The following is a 22,416-nucleotide window of genomic DNA, read 5'->3' as shown; positions in this document are numbered from 1 at the left end:
GCCCGTGTGGAGCCGCAGTGCCTCGCCCCGGACACTGCCCAGCTCCCCAGATGAGAGCAGCAACCCGCACTCCCAGCCTCCAGCTTGATGTGGCGGCCCGCCCCCCATCCGTGCCTCTGGGCCCTTGGTAGGAACAGATCCCCGGCTGCCTCTGCGCGATGCCCTGCATGGTGGTGGTGGAACGTGGCCGGCAGTGAGGTCACACCTTGTGAATGGCAGGGAGGCTGCCAGCGCCTGCTCTGGGATTAGAGCGCAGGCTTGTTCTCGCCAAGTGATGCTAATGCCCTGTTTATGACCGTGTTTCCTCCGGGTGCCCGCCCCCGGCCCTGCCTTCCGGGTCCTCGCTTAGGCCCTGCAAAAAAGCCTTCACGGGCTTGGGGGACGTCCCTCTCGCTGGGCTACGGTAGCCCTTTCGCATCCTTCGGGAGACTGCTGTCAGCGGCCATGGTTACGTTCATGCCACCTGTATCCGTAGCCTCAGGAGGCTGAGGTCTCTGGGCTCCACTGCCTGCCCTCGAGTCTCAGCTCCATGTTTTACAAGCTGTTTGACTCTTGGCAATATTTATTTTCTCTGTGCCTCAGTTTTCTGTAGCGACCCATGCTGAGCGTCAGTCAGCGCCGTTGCTAAGGACGCTGTTATGGGTCTAAAAGGTCCATACGTCAGGGAGCTTCCTCCAAGGGTGGGTCCTGGACTAGCCCCGCTGGCTGGCATCACCTGGAGCTTGCTACAAATGTAGGATCCTGGGCCCCACAGCAGACCCTTGGCCTCAGAATTTGCGTTTTAACGAGGCTCCTGGGGACTCCTCTGGAGAGGCGCTTTCTAGAATGCTGCCTGCCGGCATGTGGCAATGAGGGAGGTGAGTGGGGGGAGCTGGGAGCGGTTTCTCTTGGTCAGTCTCCCGTGCCCATGACCTGCCTGGACTCTGCCCACTTCCCGAGGCAGGGCCTCCCTCCTGGGGCCCCTCTCCAGTCACTCTGAGGACGGCTGGATTTTAATTCTAACTTGCGTTGGCTGCCGTAGCCATGGAGGGAGTAGTAAGCCCTCGGTTTCTTGGGAAACTGAGGCCTGTGAGGTTCGGGCTGGCCTGGAGCCACCAGCCAGGACGAGTCTGAGCGTTGGCTCGGCCCCTGCCCCAGCTCACAGCAGCCACTGTGGACGAGGGTGCCCGGGAGGCTGCAGAGCAGGTGGAGTTTGGTGATTATTCAAAAGAGAAAAAACTGCCAACCCAAGAGAGGAGCCGGGCGGTTTCGGTTAAGAAGAGATGGAACTGGCCAGGCCAGGTGTGCCTCTGAAGCAGGCGGGCACCACAGGGCAGAATTCAGTCACCCCGCTGCCGTGTCAGGTTTACACATTAAACTATAGGGTGGCCTCATTTAAGAGCAGACCATTTTATAAGGCACACGGTGCTGTCTAGACTTGGGAGCATTTATGGACGTGGCTGCTCTGTGTCAGGCGCAGACACCTGACTCCCCTGCCCCAGTCTTGCTCTCTGTGTGGGAACGAGGCGGATGGTTTGGGGTGGGGTGTGATTTCAGACCTGGGGTCTTCTCTTCTTGCTCAGTCCTTTCCTTACGTCCATTTTTCTTTGTAGAAATGAGAGTCTAGGGAAACTGGAGAGGGCTCTCTGGTAGCCCCGGGCTGCAGGGGAGTTGGGTCATTCTGGCGTAAGTGTCTGCTCAGTGCCGGAGTCTCTCCCCCGCCTCCCACCTGGAGGCTGGCAGAGCAAACTGCTCCCACCGTGCAGGGCGCGCCTGGCACGAGGCGGGTGCTCGTGCCCCATCCCTATCCTCAGGGCTGAAGTGGGTGTCTGGAGGCAGGCTTCTGATTCTGAGCAGCAACACGCCATTTTCCCTGTTGAGCCGGACGGCAGCGGTCAAAGGACAGGTGGGGGGATGGCCCTGGGGCTGCTCTTCGGGTACAAGCTGCTCTCCCGCCAGCCTGGCCTGGGCCTCGTGCGCCATGGCACCAGTGGTGGCCAGCTGTTCCGAGCGTCCTGCTGGAGGTTGCCATTTCACGACCGAGGACGGAGATCGTCTTGTCCTTCATGGACTCGGGGAGTGAATGTGGTCTCCATGCCTGAGACTTCCATTTGCTGTCCCTCGAGGCATGAGGAGGAGGAAAGGAAGATAGGAAGGGACCCCCGCCCTGTCCCCGGTTAAAAATTGAACCCGGCCCAGCTTGTCCTTCAGCACCTGGCCTGTGAGCCCAGCAGGGGTCTGTGAGGCAGATCCTCTCCTTGAGAATGAGGAGCTGGTGCCCTGGGAAGTTCTGTGCTGCCCAGGGTCCTCCAGCCACAGAGTGGTTTCAGTCAGCCAGCACTCGGGCCATGGTCCTGGCCATCAGGCCATACTGCCCGTCAGCACGCTGGCTCGGTTTTCCCTTCAGCTCTGGGAAGCAGGCACGCGTTCATGCTGGGGCTACAGCTACTGATCTCCTTCCAGCCCTTTGAAAATGTCTGCACGTTTCTTAGCTCTCTAGCCCCACAGAAATGGGCCCAATATGCTGCAAACAGGAGAGAAGAAAGACAGTTTCAGCTGATGTGAAATGCAACCTAGGAGCCCTTCAACAAATGAATGGATAAAGAAAATGTGATACATATGTATACACACACACACACACACACACACATATATATATATATACACATATACATACATTTATATTTATATGATGGAATATTACTCAGCTTTGAAGAAGAATGAAATTCTGGTATTTGCTGGTAAATGAATGGAGCTGGAGAATAGCATGCTAAGTGAGATAAGCCAAATCCAAAAAACCAAAGATCAAATATTTTCTCTGATATGTGAATACTAATTCACAATAAGGGGTGTGGCTAGGGAAAAATAGAGGGGAGTGAAGGGAGGGGAAGGGGTGTAGGGGAAGGAAGGGTAGTAGAGTGAAACAGACATTATTATCTCATGTACATGTATAACTGCATGTATAATCAGAAAAATGAGAGATGACACTCCATTTATGTATGACCTAGCAGAATGTATAAATGCACTCTACTGTCATGTTCAACTAATTAGAACAAATGAAAAAAAATTAAAAAAGAGAAATGCTCTGAAGAGGATAGAATGGGAAGGATGTAGAGCGAGGGTGGCGGCTGTGTCCGCTGGAGGGGTCCGGAAGGCCCTGGGAGGTGGCCCCAAGCTGAAACTTGAATGACAAAAGGATGCAAAGATCCCGGTGTCTGCACCGCGGACAGGCGTGCTGGCTGTTAGGACTGTTGTCGCTGTTCTTGGTCTGCCATTACTGGCTGACGGACCTCAGGTGGATCACCCGTGGCTCCTGGGAGTGAATGGAGTCTTTTCCCTCCCGCCTCGGCAGTCGCCGGGTTCTGAGTGGCTTTCCAGCTTTTGTCTCTCCCTAGGTTACCACCACCCCTTTGAAACGGGAGCAGAATGAACCCTCCGATGTTTTTGGTGGAAGATCATCTTAGGGAGAGGGGAGGTTTCGGGGAGGGACAGCCGCTGGGGTTCTTAGCATTACGGAGCCCTTTGAGTTTCCGCAGTGCCGAGTGGCATCTGGCTAGAATGTGGGCACTTTCCTTGTCATACCCAGCGAGGGGCATCTCCCGGGTAATTGCACCGTGAGACCACCGCCTGGTCGCTTGCTGTTAGTAGGGGGCTGACAGGGGGCTCGTTTTCTTACCGCTAGAATGTTGCTACCCTCCCCTGACCCTGGATGGTGAAAGAATTTATTCTTATTGTAATTTGACAGCGGGGCCTCCTGGAGGCCAAGTTCAGCTTGCTGCATAATCACAGGGGTTGTTTCTACCCTTGGCCCATCTTTAGTTTATGGAGGAATGTCGGAGTCGGTCCAGCAGCCACCCACATCCTCCCCGGCCTGTGTGTGTTCACTGTCTGCTTCCTCCAAGAACAGACTCCCAGGATGCAGGCCTCTCTCAGACAAAATAAAGCCCTCCAGTCGTGTCTTCACATTTGACGCAAGCAGAGGGGGCCTTCCTTCCTGCATGCTGAATGGGCTGTGGTGAGGCCGGGGGTAGCGCCGAGCCTGGCACCCTCTTCGTGAAAAGGGGCTCATTCATGTCTCTGCAGCTCCCTTAGCCAGCCACGGGGTCCAGCCAGGGCGGTGCCCGCCCCGGGTCCCAGCAGGGTGTCCTGGTTTCATTGGTGCTTTCTCCACGCTTGATGGCCCTTGTAGACAGAGTGGCAGAGGGGTCTGAAATCCTCGTGCTTGCATGCCTGTCCTGGCAGGAGTAGTTTATGGGGTGGTCACTTCCTTCTCTTTTGCCCCGATTTCACTATCTACCATGAACCCCGCTCCTCCTTTCTTCTTTCCTTTCCTTCTCTTGCTCTCTGCCTGCACTGAATGTTTTCTCAGGTCTACCATGTGCCAAGCACAGGGTAAGGACTGGCGATAAAGCGAGTGGTGAATAGACCTCTGCTAGTCCAGAGTCAGGAAAAGACCCAGATCCTGCCTCAGTTACAACCAGGGAAGGGACTGATTGCACAGGAGGACTGCAGGGAGCTGCGGGTTGGATTTAACTTGCTTTGGGGGAGGGTGGCAAATAGCAAAAGCAGCTTCCCAGTTCTTAGGGAGTCACGATGGACAGACTGTAGTTTAGGAGTGTTTTGGTTGCCAGCGCTTGTTGGAGAGGTAGCTCCTGTGGAAATTACAGATGCTCCCAGATGTGAATCCATTCCTGGTGTGGCAGACCTGTGGTCTTCATCCTGGGATAGTCAAGGTTTAGCTGCAGCTGCTCATAGGAAGGACTTTTTTTTTTTCTTTCTGCAGATAGCTCCATCCCTGTAATCCAGGGGGTGGGTGGTACAGGTGAACTTCGAGGTCTCAAGAAGATCCACTGGAGAGGGAGCTAAGCAGGCTTTGGGAGAGGGTAGTAGATTGGTGGTGGGCTTCCTTGTTCCCCATGGGTACCCCCTCTACTGTGCTTTTTTGCCCCCTTAGAGCCCTGGTGGATTAAATTACCAACCAATTTGTGTATGAGCAAAGCTGAATCCATTGGCAAATATATTTTTTCCTTATTAGATTCCTGTTTTTAAAGCCTTTTTTATTTATTTGTTTCTTTTGAGTGGTTGCCGTGTGCCTTGGCCCTAGCAGCTCTCTGCAGTTTGCAGACTCCATTGGCAGGGGGCTTTTGGAACTGACTGGGGCTGGGCAGGGAGACTAGCTGTCACTTTCTTTGTCTTCTCCCAATTTATCCCCTGAGCCTGTTTGTCACACCACGTGCAGTTGAAGATGCCTTGGCCTGGAGGAGGGCGTAGGAAGGATCTGGCTCTGAGCAAGTGCATAAACACAGCAGAGCCTGGAGTCTTGAAACCTGGGAGTTTGAGGCAGAACCGACCTCCAGATTGGCCAGGAAATAGTGATTTTTTTCAAGTCACCGCTGCGGCAGCTGTGCAGTGGTACGAATTCCACCGATTTAATCAATACCCTGTAAACCAAGCTTGCCTTTCTTCTCTTTTCAAAGAATCTGGATTCCTACACTAAGTGAATGTGACCACGTTAAGCAGCCTCTGCTTTAAGAAAAATAGTCTGCTCCCAAAACTCGAGGCTGTTAAAACCTGATGTGTGCTGTTGCCTGGAGAAGGGTGTTTCTTCTAGAAATGAAAGACACGACAGGGGGTATTTCGAAGCTTTGTTTTGGTGATTGTCAGTTCTGCCAACAAGTAACATCTGTATTTATTTTCCAAACTCCCCCAATGGCTGATTTGCATCTGTTTAGTTCTCTGAATAACATTTCATTTCCTGACTTTATAGGTTGCTATAAAATCCATTCGTAAGGACAAAATTAAGGATGAACAAGACATGGTTCACATCAGACGAGAGATTGAGATCATGTCATCCCTCAACCATCCTCATATCATCAGTATTTATGAAGGTCAGTGGTCTCTTTTTTTTTTTTTTTTCACTCCCGTATCAGTTACCATTTCTCATACCGCGGGGGCCCGCCAAGACTTTTAGGTAATTGCCCTTCTGGGCAGGAGCCAAGTATTTCTTCCTCATGATGCAAAAATAGTCGGGTGTTATCTTTTATTTGGTTACCTTGAATGCAACCAGACACACGCAGGGCAGCTCACTTTGGTCATAAAACATCTCTGGCAGGCACCTTTTTTCCATCTTCCCGGTTCTTGGGCTGTTGCTAAGCAACCCACCTTATTTGAAAGCTGGTCTGCAAGACAGTCCTGGATTCTGGAAAATGGCAGTTTGCTGGGTGACCAGGAACGGTGGATGTGTTGCCAGTGTCCTTCCCCAGAGCCTATGGCTTTGCTGGTGGCATGAAGAGCTTTTGCCAAGTTAGGCTGTTAGAGTTAGAATGAACCCCGAGCGGGTCCAGGAAGCACCAGGAAAGAGGGTTGGTACTGCAGATGCTCTGCAAGTGGAGTCCAAATCGTGGTTGGTGTTTATAAAAGAGCAGGGTGGGGAAAAGCTTATAAAAATGCTCATGCTGCAGTTCAACCCTGTGGTCCTGCAGGGGAAGAAATGGAAAGTATAAACCTCCCACAGCCTGTAATTTTTTTTTAATATCCTGTAAAGAAATTGCACAAGCAATATGTGTTTATTACAGAAATGCTCGAAGTATAAATGTTAAAATTTAAAAAATAATTTCTGTTCTAACTCCTGGCTTGGTAAATAACTTTGTGTCTTTATTTTAAACCTAATTCTCTTTAACTATATGTGGTTTTTATCCAAAGTTAGATTATTCTGTTTATACTATTTTTTAGCTTACTCTTTTTCATTTGTTATGTGTTTCTTCCTATGTCAATAAATATTCCCTGTAAGGACATTTTAAAAGGCCTTATAATATTCCATTTATGGACATACCATCATTTATTGAATTTAATTCCTTTTGCCAACCATTTAAGTAGTTCCAAATTTCTGACTGTTATGGACAGAGTTTTATTTTCCCTCCAGTGCATTATTTTCACTTTCACTTTTAATTATTTTCTTATGAAAATTCCCAATCTTGAACTTAAATGAGTCAAAGTGTTTCCCCAGAATATTTTTAGGTTTGTGGTTGAGTCAGAAAAGGAACCTATTTTAATTTCTGGTTTGATCATAAGAAGTTATCAGGTAGGGCTAAAAACAGGATGACCCTGAAATTTTTAGTTTTGTTTCATCTGGTTCCCTGATCTTTTTTGCCATTATTTTTTCCTACTGCTTCTGTTTTTGCTTTTTATCTAGAAGTCAGTGTTGATAATATGTTTTATCCTTCTCTTTCTATAGCTCATTTTTGGGGTCCTTGGCGGAGAGCATTTTTAAGGGAGATCTTCATTCACTCATGTATTCATTCCACAAACATCTCTTGCAGTGATTCTCAAAGTGTGTTCTCTGGGCCAGCAACATCACCATCACTTGAGATGCTGAGAAACGATACTCTCAGGCCTTACCTGGGACCTGCTGAATGGAAATCACTCGGGTGGGACCAGGCAATCTCTGCTTTAACAAATTTGAGAACCATTGGTCTGTCGAGTGTCTGCTTTCTGTTATGCTGTGAGTGAGGTTGCAGATTTAAAGATGAATTTGATATGGATCCCATCCTCAAGAAGTATCATGTGACATGTAAACAGCTTATTCTGGGACTGTGGAAGCCTGGGATTAGAAGTTTTGGTGGTGCTATATGGCATCTCTACTGGATCCTGAAAGAGATGTTTTTGGTGAAGAATTAGCAAAAGTAGAATCCCATGCTGCTAAAGCCAATCTGAGTAGCATGTGCCTGGTGAACGAGTGCGGCTTCTAGAAGTTAGAAGTGAATGGAGATAGAAAGTGCAGGGTGGGTGTGAGTGTATCCATTGTGGGGGTTTTTGCTCTGCGTGGCCTGGTCACCAGAGAAGCTGGGGTGAAGGATGACCTGCACCGTGTGGACCAGGGTGGTTCCTGCACCCTGTGAGCACTGCTGTGTTTGGGACATCTTGGCTTAGCACAGGAACCCCTTTATCAGGAGGGCAGAGACAGCCTTCTTGCAGTGGAAAGCCTTTAGGCTCTTTATTTGGGAGACTGGCCGTGGTCACTGAGCCCTGGCACGGGGAAGCCTGACTTCTGGACCTGCACTGTGCCCTCCTTGGGAACCAGACAGGATGAATGGAGAACAGGAAACCATTCCCCTGCCAAAGGGAAGGCCAGAGAGGAACCTTAATGGAAGAACATGCTATTACCAAAGTCGAGTTGGCCTCAGTCCAGCCCTTGCTGGAAACTTCAAGAAGAGAAGCCTTTGCTTTGTAACTTTAAACATGGGCTCCCATGTGAATTGAAGTTATTTTGGTGTCTAGTAATAATTTCTATCAAGGTGTCAGGAAGGAGTGTGGGTCTGATTTTGTAAAACCCTTCAAACAGGTTTTGGAGAATCAGAAGAGGTAGGGTTTGCACATTGGATGGATTTGGGTTTTGTTTTCAAATCCTCCACCAGGGATCACCTGTAAGACTTTGGGCCATACGGTGGGCCTTAGTAACCACATCTATAAAATGCGGATGACTACTCTATCCCTCTCATAGAGCTGTTGATAGCATTGAATGGCATGATACTCATATAGCTAAGCTCGAAAAAGATCACTCTGAGGCCCTGTGATCATCACATTTCAAGTGCTCAGTAGCCTCAAGTGACTAATGACTACCATGTTGGACAGTGTAGATCTAGAACATTCTACCATTGCAGAAAGTTGTTTGGACAGTGCTGGCATATAATGTTTTAGGTGTTATGTGCATGGTTAACTTTTTTCTGGGGAGGAAGCACATAAGCTTTTACTGGACTCCTAAAGAGATTCCTGGTCTCAAATAGGTTAAGAAGAACTCATTGCTTTCAAGTATTTTGTGACCTATAAGGACCATTCAAATCAATGGTGTGTGTGTGTGTGTGTGTGTGTGTGTGTGTGTGTGTGTGTTTTCTGGTCCAGAAAACTCCCAGGGATTTCAATGCGGTCTTTTTGTTAATTTCTTAGAGATTTCTGGTTTCTGTTCTGTTCCCTTTCCCTTCTCCCACGCAAGTTCTGTTTCTCCCACATTCACTAAATAACTGTGGAGGAGGGCAGCTCCCCTCCCTTCCCCGGGGGTTAGGAGCAGGCGATTGCCAAGGCTGCTTTCCAGCTCTCACACCTCTGCCTGTGACCCCACGGCCCCCAGCCCCGTGACTTCAGTTGCTTCACCGTCTGGGTCCCAAGATCTGCTGTGCGAGGAAAGCTGCTGCTCTGGCCTCTGTCCTTGGCTGGTAGATGTCTGTCTTCTATGTCTTCGCCTCATCTCCTCTGTAGGTGTCTGTGTCCAACCTTGCTCTTCTCAAGGACCCTGGTGGAGTGTCAGTAGATACTGTGATGGGCCCGTGCCGATGACCCGCGTTAACTGAGCATCTGTGTCTTCAAGTAGAGTCGCATTCTGAGGTCCCGGGCTCAGGGCTTCAATATGCATGTGGAGGAGGGGACCCAGTTCAGCCCCTCACGCTGGGTGTCATAGCTGGCCTGTGGCCTGACGCCCCGGCCGCCCGGCCACATCCGTTTCTCCCCGTCTGTGCCACAGCCCTGCGTTTCTGACCTGCGTCTTGCTCTGCTGACTCTGCAGCCATTTCTGTCTGGCCTTTTTCATCCTGCCTTGCTGCCCTTGGGCAGACCTGGGCGTGGCAGGGGTGAGGGTGGTAGCCGCAGTGGTGCTGGGACCCGAGTCTGTGGGCCTGTGTGCTGGTTGGTCTCCCTGTCATTCACAGAGGGGAGCCTTCCCTCTGAAGCTGCTTGGTGACAGGTCCCTCAAGAGCCTGAGCTGAGTGCAGAGATGCATTAATTTGCTTAGTGGGAAATCCATGCCAAGCACCTAAGTGGCTATTTGAACATTAGCCAAGTGAATAGAAGCTGTTAAAGAACTTTACAGTTTCTCTTCAGTAAGAACCTTTATAATTAACACACACACACACACACACACACACACACACACACACACCCCAAAGCAGTGGCACTCCTAACCCTTATGTTTAAGAACTTTGGGTTTTCATGATGGAAAGAGTGTACCAACCAGTGATGTTAGAATACCAGTTCCAGAGAAGAAAGTAATCCATTATTCAAAAATGCCTGCTGAGTACTGGGCCCTAGTCTAGGCATTGGGAATATAAAGGCAAATAAAATAAACTCCCATCTCTCTTGGAGCTGATATTCAGGGAGGGGAAAAAGGAAGTCAGTGAGGTGAATGGATAAGGTGGCGAGGAGAGGCCTTTCTGACTGGTTCTTGAGCCAAGTGATTTTTGAGGAACTGATTTTTGAGCTGAGTCCTGAAGGAAGCAGGGTCTAAGCCCTTGGAAGAGCTGGCCCTTCCAGGCATAGGGAACGGCATGTGCAGATACTCAGAGGAGGGAAGGAGATTGTGTTGGTAGAAGGACACAGTGGATTTCTGAGGCGAGGGAAAGGGTGAGTAGAGCAGGGTGGAGGAGAGAGGAGGTTAGAGAGGGTCAGATCCTGACCACGTGAACTAAAGGAAGGAGTGTGGATTCAACCCCAGGAATGATTGGAAGCTATTAAAAGGTTTTGAGAAGGAAGTGGCATTTTTAAATTTACACTTTAAAAGTAATATTAATAATAGCGTGGATCTATTGAGAGTTTACCCTGTGCTAGGAGGTGTGCATGTATTATCTCATTCAACCTTTATCTCTTTGAACCATTAGCACTCCTGTCTTATGGAAAGTTAGGCTTAGAGGGAAATTCACTTTCCAGAGTTGCCAATCAGTAAGTGGTGGTGGATCCGATTGTTGAATCCAGGTAGTGACACTTCGGAGCTGGAGCCCCTAATACTAACAGGGAACTTTGGTCTGCAGTGACTCCTCATCAGAGAAAAGTATTGTCCTAGATCTGGTGATGCAGAGAAGTCTGGTCTTCACAGAGGTTGTTGTTCTATGTATCTGGAGCCTTAAGCCCAGCTTTGTAAGTATTTTAGAAAATATTTCTGCCAATATCTCAGGAAAAATCTTGCAGTTCACATCCAATAAACTCATAGGTCCAGTGTTCTCTAAACTGCAGAACATCATGAAAATGTAAGTTCTTTATATATCATTCCCATTACCTATAGGTCCCTAAAACCCATGTTGATTGATTCAACTCTGCTTACCCACTAAATCTCAAAAAATGGTGTCTTTCTCAAACCAGATCCAGGAATGAAGGTGATTAACCCCCAGATTTGTTAACTCTGGGTGGACACAAACTCTAACTGGCTTATAATGCTAAGTAAACAGGAGAGGATAGACATCTACTCTCCACTGTGCGTTAGGGTACCCTAATCAAGAGAAAAGAAAGAAGTCTCAGCAGCATCTCTGGGGTGGACTCCTGAATCCCTTCAAAGAAATTCCACTCTCTCAGCAGGGAGGTAATTGACAATATGGAAAAAACAGCCCAAAGGAAGTGCCCTCTGGAGCTTTTAACTTGGTTGCCTAGGATGGAAGAGATAAAAAATGTTTTTCGCCCGAGGTTCTGATTTCAGGACAGTTTAAACATCAAAGACACATTGTCTCACCCCCATTTCCCCTTTGAAAGCCTAGGAGATCCGACTGAACATGCACTTGAGGGAAACTGGGAGTCCCATCTGCTCACAGCCTGGCATGTAAAAGCAAAGATGGGCTGGTGGGGGAGACCAGACCTAGGTCTTGCTTTCTGGAACTGTTCCCGGCCCTGTGAGATGACATCTCTGAACTGGCACTTTGCTGTGTGACAGGCCACACCTGGCTGATCCTTTCTTCACTCCTCCTATCTGAAGTAAGGAGGGTCCTGGCTTTCTGGGACATGGTAGGAAGCCTCTTTAGTATTTATTAGCTATGATCATTCTCTTTGTTGGAAAATTTCCTCAAACCTAGGGGAAAAAAGCGAAGCAGACAAACAGATATGCCTCCTTCAGTAAACATGTCCAGCACCCACCTGCCCTGTGAGCCTTACACCTGCTGCTCACAAGAAGACGTGAGTTTGTATTTTTAAGTAGTCTCTGAATTCCTACAGCGAAGGCACTTTGGATGCATTTATCATGAGTGAAAAAGTTCCTCCTATCTTTCTAGAAATTGCATTAAAATATGCTTTTTTAGGCTCTGTGCCTCCTTAGATTGTGGTAGATTCTTGTAGAAGGGAATATCACTCATCTCCTGTTGAAAATTTCTGCTCTTAAAAATCCAGAAGAGCGGAGGAGAAATCAAGAGATAGGGTCTGCAGGGGAGCCCATATACCTATTAGATACCACAGGCCCCCTAACTTGTGTTCGGGGGGAGAGGGGTTTGTGTAAGATATTTCCTCAGGATCCAGCAGAGGTCCAGGAGTCAGAAGGTGTTGCCGTGCATGCCTGTCCTTGGTAAATAACCCCTGAGAGTGGAGGGCCCTGGTGGACTGCCTGGGATGCACTGGAACAGCGTTCTCAGAGGGCAGCTGGCCTGGCCTAGGTGTCCTGAATCAGAATCTCCAGGTGTGGGGGCTGCCGGGTGGGGCCCAGCCATTTGTGTAAGAAAAGGCCTTCATGGCGTTCTGATGGACTCTTAGAGAAACCCCTTCTAGAAGGTGGGAGCCACAGCAAGGCCGCTTTTCCTTGCATCAGCTATTTGGAAGTGCTGACAGTGGAGGCAGGCTTCATTGTGCTGTCCAGGGGTCTCAGGCAGGAAGCCTTGCAAGCAGGTCCTGATTTAGGCTCTTCCGAAGGCAGGGACTGGTTGCGTTCCCCTAACCAGATCAGTGGTTGGTAGTACTATCCACTGCTCTCATTCACTCATTTACTTATTTAGTCTTTCATTCATTCACTCCATCATTCATTTTGCAAAAATGTATCGAGCCCTTGTGTTCCAGGTACTGACCTAGTAGGGCAAGTATATAATTTACCAACCACATAGGCTTAGGTTTAACTAAGCTCTCTGAGGCTCTAGTCTCCTTATCTATAAATGGGTCTCTATCTGGCTACTCTGTGGATAAGTTTATAGGATGAAATGAGCTAATTAATAAATTGCGAAGTACAATGCTGGGGTCATCAGTAAATGGTCTCACTTAATCCTGTCGAAATGTTTTGGGGTCAATGAGTTGTCCTTTCTGGCTGAACCAGAAAGTTCTCTTGAGAGGTGGTAGGAGAGAAGGCTGAGGCCAGATCACCCAGATTCATGATGCTTGGGTGCTGGATGCACTTTGGAACTTCATGAGGAGTTTGTAAGAGATACTGATGCCTGGACCTCATCCCTAAGGATTCCAATTTAATTGGCCAGACCAAGAAATATGGACTTAATCCTGCGAGCTAGGGGAAAGGAGCCCTGTTCTAGAAACTTGTCTTGGTCCGATCATTTGTCACGAGCAAATTCCAGAGAAGCACACGTGTCTGGCAGCGATCACCAAGGAGTAGTGAGTGAGGCCTGTGTTCTCTTGGCCATTTGGTTGCTGCCCTCATCAGGGACCCAGAGCCCATGAAACAGTTTGTTGAACTTGGCAAAGAGGCGTATGGTGCTTGTGTTTACTCTTTTGAACCCATGGTGAACTGCCAGATTCCCAAGTCCTGCATGACGTCCCTGCAACTGGACCCAAATTAAGGACTCACCCCAGTTAATAACCCAGTCCCACAGAGTTCTCTTCTCTTATGGATGTACGAACCAGCTCTCCAGCTCCGAGTCTGTCCAGCCACATTTCTAATGAGTTTCCTATTAAGTTAGCTATTTGACCTTCGAGTGTATTATTTTCATTGTTTTCATTTGATTACACCCAAGTCATTTTTCTAGGGCCAGAGATTAGAAATAAAACAACCCAAAACTAATGCTACTCCCTGGCTGTCCAGCCTCACCCTCCTGGGTTTCCTGGAATTCAATATTTCTAGTGCCTTAAATAATACCACTTGTACTTGAAGCTAATTTTTAAAGAAAAAAAGAAAAAGATTGCATTTAATAAAGGGTATGCCAAAAAGGACTGGGTGGCTGGCCTAATTTGCTTAGGCAGATGACAAGCCTGTATTTAGGAGGTTCCTAGGACACCCGAGAGGAGCCGCTGCAATGACCAGGCACACAGGGATCTGGATGTTGAAAGGGGAGATCAGATTTGATGGCCTGTGACTTCTAACCCCCAAAGTCTGAGATTTTCAGCTAGGGGAATTTGTGCTTCCCCTGGGCCTCAGTGATTTCTGCCAGGGGGCTTCTCTGACGGGTTGCTATCCATGCTGTAGACAGTCCTGAGGGCCTGAGATTGACACTCACACTTTGGACGACACTGGGGATTGAAGCAGGTTCCTAGTGAAGGAGCTGGGCTTCCCTCACCTTGGCCTCTGGGGTGGGCCATGCCAGTCCTTTGATGTCTATGAACCCCGGCTCACCATCTCTCCCATTTTCTGACCTGCTGTTGTCACATATCCACCTGGAGGGCACAAATGCAGTCTCAGGTGTGGATTCTGCCAGTACGTATCCATAATCCTGGCTTTGACCCAGGCACGTCTTCAGTTGTTCTTTCTTAAACTAAGCCTTGGTACCTAATGGTAGCAATGCTTCAAATTCTTGCCGCCTGCCCTGTGCCGCCATGATCCTCACAAGGAGGACACAAAATCGAGGCTTCGTTTTAACCGATGAAGAAACGAGGGCACAGGAATATTAAGTCACCCAGCGGGTAAGTGACAGACCTGAAGTTGACCCCACATAGCCCAACTTCAGGAGTGGGGCTCTTAATTCAGTGAGAAGGGCTGGAATTTAGAGGTGACAAGACTCTCCTCAGAGTGACTGAGCTGTGCATATGGAGTGGATCAAGCAGTGGCTAAATCAGGAGCTAATGCTCAACACAGGCCTGGCTCTTCCTCCTTGTCTAGGTGATTGAGGGTGCGACAGGCCCCTGGGCAAAGCCCTCTGCTGGGTCTTCCAGGAGAGGAAACTGAGGCTGTCTGCACAGCAGGGTTTTGACCCAGTCCCTGCTGGAATTAGGGAGGCATGCTGTTTTCAGAAGTTCCCTGCATCAGGTTGGAGAGCCCTAGCTCCAGCCTGGGGTAGTAGTGAGAGGTTCTGATTTTAATTTGCCAGGATTCTCTCAGGTCCAGGGTTGTGCCAGTGAGCCTGGTGCTTGCAAGAGAGTGGGGAAGGGAGAGAAGAGCGAGGGAAGGAGAGAGAAGGACAGGGAATGATCTCAGGGTGGTTGTGGAGGGAATGTTGGGTCCAGTGGCCAGACCAGTATGGTGCCCTTGAGCCCCTTCTTCCTTACAACCCCTTCCTCTCTCCTGGCCATGTCTCCTGCCTTCCGAGGATTTGTGCTTAGGTTCCCAAACAGCATGATAATCTTAGTGGGAATGAAAGGTCCTTAGCAAGCCGTCAGCTTCCCCTCTTCCGTGGGAGCTTCTACCCGTGCTTTCCATTCCTTCTGTCTTCCATGAAGTCCATTGCTGCTGCTCAGTGGCCTGGTTGGCCAGGGTACCTTTTGGGCATGCCAGACAATATCCAGGAAGAGTTTAGGTTTAAGAAAAGACAATGAGTGAACTAAAAAGCCTTCCACTGTGCAAACCAGGAAACCCAGTGACTCAGTTCTGACCACCTGGTTGACAATGGCGAAACTGCCAAACTAGTTGAATTTTCTCACCTTCGCTGCCGTGGGCTTGCAGGTGCCAGAAACAGGAAGATCATTTTATCAAACTATGAGTTCGTGAGATGTTTGAAATTTTGTTCTGGGGAGGAGATGTTTGAAGACTAAATTCTGTATTGTGTAATTGACTTAATGAAGTTGCAGACAGCTCTTTCTAGGAAAGATCACTCTGTTTCTGAAATGAAAACAAGCTACTTTCAGCCAGGATCTTCCTTGCCTTTAAAAGAGGTTCTATACAGGAATTAGGGCAGTAATAACTCTGCTGCCCTGTAGCTGAAATAGCATCCTGGAACTAATTTATTAAACTAAGTGGATAGAAAGGAAAGAAGGCATGAGGAAAATTCCGACTGGTCCTCTCTTAAGTCTCTGGTGTTTTTGTTTAAAACCAACAAACTACTCTTCCTCCTGTGAGGTTCCATGTAAACCAGACAGCTGTCCACTGTGTCCACAGAAAGAAATTCTCCATTTTTCAGAACCTACTCTTCCAACCTGTACCTTGGCCGCCACTGTCCCCTCCTTTGCTGCTAAATGACCTGGCATGCTTTGCTCTAAAGTGGCCAGTGGATGGTTAAAAAAATTCCAAGATCTCCTCACTCAGCATTTCTCCCAGGCCAGAGCGTTTTTTTATAACACACATTTTCTCCAGTTATCCAAGTTGTGTTATTAACCTCGAGGGCAGCAGTCGGGAATCGTTAGGAGTCGGGTAATTAGCGTGGTTGTGAAAGCCAGGCAATCAGAAGGCAGAGCTGAACTGTCAGAGGGAACATCTGATGAAATTCAGAATTAATCTGGAGAAGCAGCTGTTGCTATAGCAACCAAGCCCCACTCTCCCTTGAAATGGAAAATAAACAGAAAACAAGAAAAGTAATTCAAGTTGGTGTCTGGGAAGGAGGAAGGCCCTTCTGTAGAAGAAGAGGACAAGCATTTGGGTATTTCAGGATATCCTGTAACAATGGTCAGATTATCTCTTAAGAGCAAAACCTGGGTCAGTGTGAATGGTTCGGATCCATGCCTGCTTTTTCCAGGAATCTTTGGGCTCACTTCACTAATGTTTCTCTCTGGTCATCGAGGTGCTAAAAGTCCGAACCCTACAGGTTAGCTCTTGGATGATTTCCAGAGTTCTAGTTCTTTCCAACTAGAGGGCAATTCCTTGAGGGCAAAGATGTGCCTTTGCCCACTTGTTTTTGTCTCCGCTTTGACACATGGCAAAACACTCAACCGAAGGTTTCAGCAGATTGATGAAAAGCCTTTTCAGAAAAGGTAGTCAGCTGGGCTCCATCGAATGAAGGGGCTTTACTGAACATACTGCAGGGACGAAAATGGATGGGGGAAGCCAAGTGAGGTGGAGCACGCCTGTAATCCCAGTGGCTCGGGAGGCTGAGGCAGGAGGATCTTGAGTTCAAAGCCAGCCTCAGCAAAAGCGAGGCATTAAGCAACTCAATAAAACCCTGTCTCTAAATAAAATAGAAAATAGGGCTGGGGATGTGGCTCAATGGTTGAGTGTCCCTGAGTTCAATCCCTGTTACCATCCTCACACCAAAAAAAAAAAAAAAAAAAAAAGAAAGAAAGAAAGAAAGAAATGGATAGGGGAGAGTCATGGCAAAAACATGCACTTTCAAGTCACAAATTTGTGTTCAGATCTCTACTGGGCATCTACCCAACATCAGTGGGTACAGATAGGCATCAGAAGACATGCCTGAGAACGTACACAGCACCACCGTTCACACTAACCCTCAATGGCCATCAGCCCAAAAGTCTGCCAGCAGTCGAATGACTAAATAAACCAGAGTTCAGCTCACGTCAGAGTTCTGGGTGTCAGTGAGAGTAGACCATCTTCAGCTTCAGGATGAGGTGGATTATCTCTCGTTATGTTGAGCTATCCAAGCCAGACACGAAGATATATATACTACATGTTGCATTTTTTTTAAACTTCAAAAGTAACAAAATATCCATGACATTGATTTATGTTCTGCATATTCAGGCCGTTGGCTTACTTTCATCCCTGGGGAGGGGGGGTGGTTAGTGACAGGAAGAGGACAGGGGGCGTGCAGGCAGGGTGCTGCCACTGTTTCCTGAAGTGAGTGCTGGTTCCGTGTTTATAAAGTAGGGATGATATCGATGCGAGTATCCCAGTCCAAAATCTAAAATCCAAACTGCTCTAGAATCCAGAACTTTCTGAGCACTAACATGACTCCACACGTAGAAAATCCTACACCCTGAAACTTTGATTCATACACATAATTATTAAAAATATTGCATAAAATTACCTTCAGGTTGTATTTATAAAGTGTGTATAAGACATAAATAAATTTCATACTTAGACTTGGGTTCCATCCAATTATATATTTGCCAATATTCCAAAATCTGAAAAAATTGGAAACACTTTTGGTCCCAGGTGTTTTAGATAAGAGAAGCTCAACCTGGACCTGTTTCAGGGTCGCTGTGAAGGCTGAGTACTTCAGCCCATGGCATGCAGTAATTGTTCGCTAACTGTTAACTGTGTGTTTAGGGAAGGAGGTTCGCTGTCTGGGGATCTGGGAACAAGTGACCCTTGCCCTGTTTCATAGGTCCAGGATCCTGGGTGCTCTTCTGGCTCTCACCTCCATCTCTCTGATGGTTCTTGGCAGTGTTTGGTCGACTGACTGCCCCAGGGCTCCTGGTGGGCATCTGAGGCCTGCCGGCTCCATTCATAGCCTCCTCTTCCTCTTCTCAATCCCTGGCACCTGTCAGCAGTGGGGAGCACTCCTGCTTGTCTCTTCCTCTTGCTGCCCCTTCCCCCTGACCGGTCCTCCCTCCCTCTCTCAACCTGGCAAAGCCTTCTCTCATTATCCCCAAAGCCATCCACATAGTAGGTGCTTTGCAAAACTTGGTTGCTTTACCAAAAACCAGGCAGTGCCCCGCATGGACCTGGCCTGGTGCCTTGGCTGGCTCTAGCTGAGCAAAGTTTCTATTCAGGGCCCTCAGTTTCCTGGTAGGCCTGGCATGTCAAGGGCCACAGTTTTCCTTACCATTCTGGAGCCGCTGGGCTTCTGGGTAAAACTGTCTGGCCAAGAGACACAGGCTTTCATTTTTTAGAAAGGAAGCCCTTCCCAACTGGTGGAAAATAAGCTTTTGCTTAGTGACTAATAACATAAACACAGACAAGATTTCTGGGCTTATAAATAACCAGTTGTAAAAGTGCCCAAGGGAAGCAGCCCATTTCTCCAAAAGAATGGCTGAGAGTGTTCCTACCACCTCGCTGATAGTGAGCTTACCCATGGCCAGGAGCCTTGGGCTGAGGGTGCGGAAGCTGGTCATTCTTCAGTGCAAATTCCCAAGACCTTGCTCTTATAAATTATATATCCTAGACTATTCTGGAAAAATAATAGGTGATCGCAAAGTCCCTTCCTGCTTGACAATCCTGTTTTTCTATGGCAGCCATAATGCATTTTAAAATAAAGTCTTGCCGTTGGGAAGAGAAAGGTCTTAGGGTTTTTGTTCTGCCTGAGCTGCCCAAGAGGCAGTGAAGTCATGATGGGAAATGGCTTCCATTTATTGAGCACCAGCGGGGAGGCGCCATGCTGAAGACAGACTCATTGCGTCCCCCCGTGACCGTGTTTGGAAATTATTAACCTCATTGGTACTCAGAGGAGAAGTCAGAGGAAGTAATGTATATGAATAGCAACCTAGAGGCCAAGAGCTTGGAGTCTGCAGTCAGACTGCCATGGCCCAGTCCTGGAACTGGCTCTCCTCTCTGAAGCTGTGGCAGTCATTAGCCTAGCTGCTCCCAGGGGCTGTGCTCTATGCAACAAGGATACTCAAAGGACCATAACTTAAGTTATAAGAAAGAACTCAAGAAGTTTCTCCCCTAACGCACACATCTCCAAGTCTAGAATTCTTGCTTGCATCTCACTCATGAAAGGTTGCCATCAGGACCTTGGCCATGAGACTTGGACTGCTTCCTCTGAGCAGGGGTGAGGGGTGAGAGATGCTGTCCCAGAGCCAGGCCTGGTCTGGTGGGAGTTCTCTGGGTTGCCAACCCATGATACCGAGGGGCTAATTTTATCACTCAGATGCCACCTCATTCATCCAGTGCTTCCCACACTGGCTCCTGACCAGGTTTTCTGGATGTCAGTAGGAATACCGAGGTGGCCCAGTTGAGCTGCAGAGGTTCAGTTAAGGAAACTAGGCTCGGGGAGGGCAACCAAGTATCAGCATTTTATTGGTGTTTGACCTTGGAATCTTCTCTGCCCAGAAGATCTTACAGGAGCCGTGCTCCAGGGAATGTGCACGTGGATCTATTCCTCAGCCCCCTCCCAGTGCAGCCAATAGAGAGAGAGTCAGGAAACTAGTGAGGACGGGCTGGGGTGGTGAGCATGTGGATGGACCTATATACAGGTAGGACCTACGGGACCTGGTGGGACCTGCCTAGTCAGTTGTCATCATTGAGCTGTCCTGAACTGGATTGTGCTTGATGCTAAGCCAGCCAGCTGCAGAGGGAGGAGCCGAGTCCCTGAAACGGCCCCTGGGTCTGCACTAGGCTGTGGCCTCTACCTCCCGGTGACAGTCACCAAGGGGCCGATGACGATTTGGCTCCTTTAAGGATGCACCAGACTCTCTGGGGTATGAGGTCCTTGTTTATTTTCCTGTCAAAGTCCTTTCCCTCTTTCTACCTTCCCTGCCTTTTTAAAATGAGAAAACCTGCTGCCTTCTCTGGGACACATCACTCTGTCATTTTTGGAGCCTGATCCACACATCCGAGGTAACTTTTCCAGTTTCCAAAGTTTATTGTTAATGAAAAGTGCACACTAGGCTGAAATCCTGGCAGGAGCCGCAGCTGCAGGGCACGGGGAGGCCAGCAGACGCCTGAGCAACCGGTTGCATCTGGCCATGCCCTTCTCCTGCCGCCTCTTCCCCCTTCATTTTATCACAGAGGTGGCTGGACTTGGAGGAGCCAAAAAGGAACCGCAGGGACCTGAGCTTCTAGCAGCCAGTGACAAGTGTGGGTGGAAGGAGACCCAGGCCCGGGACACGTTCCAGTTCAAGTCAGTTGTTCATTGAATGTGTGTGTGTGTGTGTGTCTGTCTCAGTGCCAGGTGCTAGGATCCTGTAATACTGAGACCAACAATATTAGCTCCCATTACTGAGAGCCTACTGTAAGTTCAGGCTTTGTTCTGAACATTTAACATAGCTGCGATCAATATGGTCCTCCCCACAGTAATAAGAAGTGCTAACTGATATTATTCCCATTTTACAGTTACCTAGCCTGAGGCTCAGAGACGAGAAGCAACTTGCTCAGAGTCCCACAGCCAGTCAGAGGCAGAACCAGAATCCTACTTTGGAGTGTCTGATTCCCAAACTACAGTTTTTGGCTCTCTCAGTCCAGGTTCCCAGTCCAGGTGGGGGTGTTTCCCAGAAAATAAGTGGGTGCACTTTGAAAGTGCTAGGAGGCGGGTGTCGACTGGCATAGTAAGAGGCAGAGGGAGGCCTGTGGAAGGCAGCTCGAGTGCAGTCTTGATGAGTTGGAGTTTGTCTGCAGGGAAGACAGGTAGAGGTGCAGGCCGAGGGCAGAGCGGGGAGGTGGGAGAGAGCTGAGTGTGTGTGTGTGCACACTGTGTGTGTGTGTGTGTGCGCGGCCTGAGCAGTGGGCTCTGCGTTAGCAGGCGTGGGGAGCCTGCTGGGAATAGCAGAAGCTGCTGAGGTGGAGGGACGCAGGCTCAGGCCCTTCAGGGTGCGTCTTGGGTACTCCACAATTTTATACCACATCCCTTGCGTTTGATGGATTTCAAAACAATTGTTACTCCTTTTGTCTTTGCTTGGAGGACATCTTGGGTGGAAGCCAGAGTCCAGAGCAGGTGGCGTGGCGTGGTTCTGGGCGAGGTGGTGCTGAGGACCTAGAGCCTGTCCTTCCTTCTGTTCCTCTGCACTGGTCTTGGGACGTCTTCCTGGAACCCCCAGTTTGAATGTGGCTGCTAGAGAGCCTCCGAGCTGGAGAGAAGCATTCGCAGACATTGTGGGAGATGATATCTGCAGCGGTGGGGAGGTTGGGAGATGAGGGACAGGACCGGACTGGAGGCAGGGACCCCAGCTCAGGTCCAACCCAGACTGGCCCTATGGCTCCCAGCCTTGCCAGGAACCAGAGCCAGACAGATTCTGCCACTGCCAGGCAAGTTTCATAACCTCCATGGGCCTCGGTTTCTTCATTTTTCAAATGGTAAAATGACAGGTGTTTCCCTGAGGGCTCGTCGTGAGGTCTAAATGAGTTTGCACAGGTCCTCAAACCTTACAGGAGCCTGGTGCTCAGTGAGCACTACGTGACTATTTTCTGTTGTCCAAGATGCAATTATGAAGTTGGATTTGATTCCTTAAATAAAAAATGTCCCCTATAATATGGCAGAAAAATAGACCAACCCTCTTTACATTCAGGTGGGGGAATAAATAAAAACACAAAAAGAACGTGAAGTAAGGGGTTAGAGGGGTTCATTGGGTAATGCAGGACTCAGTGATGTCCTCGTTGAGCAAACTTTGGGTTTTATTTTGAACGAAAAGGGAAGCATGTATGGTTTTGAGCAAAGACAAGGTTAGGCACCTGTTTAGGGTTCTGGGTAGCCCCGTCAGATCCAGGTGCCTGGTCCTTGCTGAGTGGCAGCAAGTGGTGGTTGTGTGTTTATTACCCATCACCCTGCCCTCCTTCTGGTGAGAGGGAGTTGTGAGGAATGATCTTGGCAAAAGGGGTGGTGTCCTCAGACAAGAGCCACCTTTTCTTGATGCTGCAAAGGTGTGTCCACCGGCGTATCCGCCGGCGTGGAGAAGTCAGTTGTCCAGCCGGCTGGAAAACTCGCCCAAGTCCTCGAGGCGTTGAATGCGCTGGTTTGTGTCCTGACCCCTGGGTTGCTGTTTGGCTCACTTGACCCCGCTCAGTGACATCTC

The 22,416-nt window shown here is 48.8% G+C and overlaps 1 protein-coding gene across 2 annotated transcripts in view; it reads left to right on the top strand.

Moving 5' to 3' along the window:
• The window catches only part of Nuak1 (NUAK family kinase 1), a 66,611-nt gene that overhangs the window by 23,900 nt on the left and 20,295 nt on the right, over positions 1-22,416 (top strand). The window contains exons 1-2 of one of the 2 annotated variants that reach the window (XM_047549120.1): positions 5,234-5,391; positions 5,747-5,867. In XM_047549120.1, coding sequence (XP_047405076.1) covers positions 5,795-5,867 — 73 coding nt within the window. In that variant the 5' untranslated portion in view covers positions 5,234-5,391; positions 5,747-5,794. Of the gene's footprint in view, positions 1-5,233; positions 5,392-5,746; positions 5,868-22,416 lie in introns of those variants that run through there. The other variant, XM_047549119.1, reaches the window with a different exon arrangement.

This window comes from Sciurus carolinensis, chromosome 4, assembly GCF_902686445.1.
Source record: "Sciurus carolinensis chromosome 4, mSciCar1.2, whole genome shotgun sequence".
NCBI lineage: Eukaryota > Metazoa > Chordata > Mammalia > Rodentia > Sciuridae > Sciurus > Sciurus carolinensis.
This window is presented reverse-complemented; position numbering and strand designations above follow the sequence as displayed.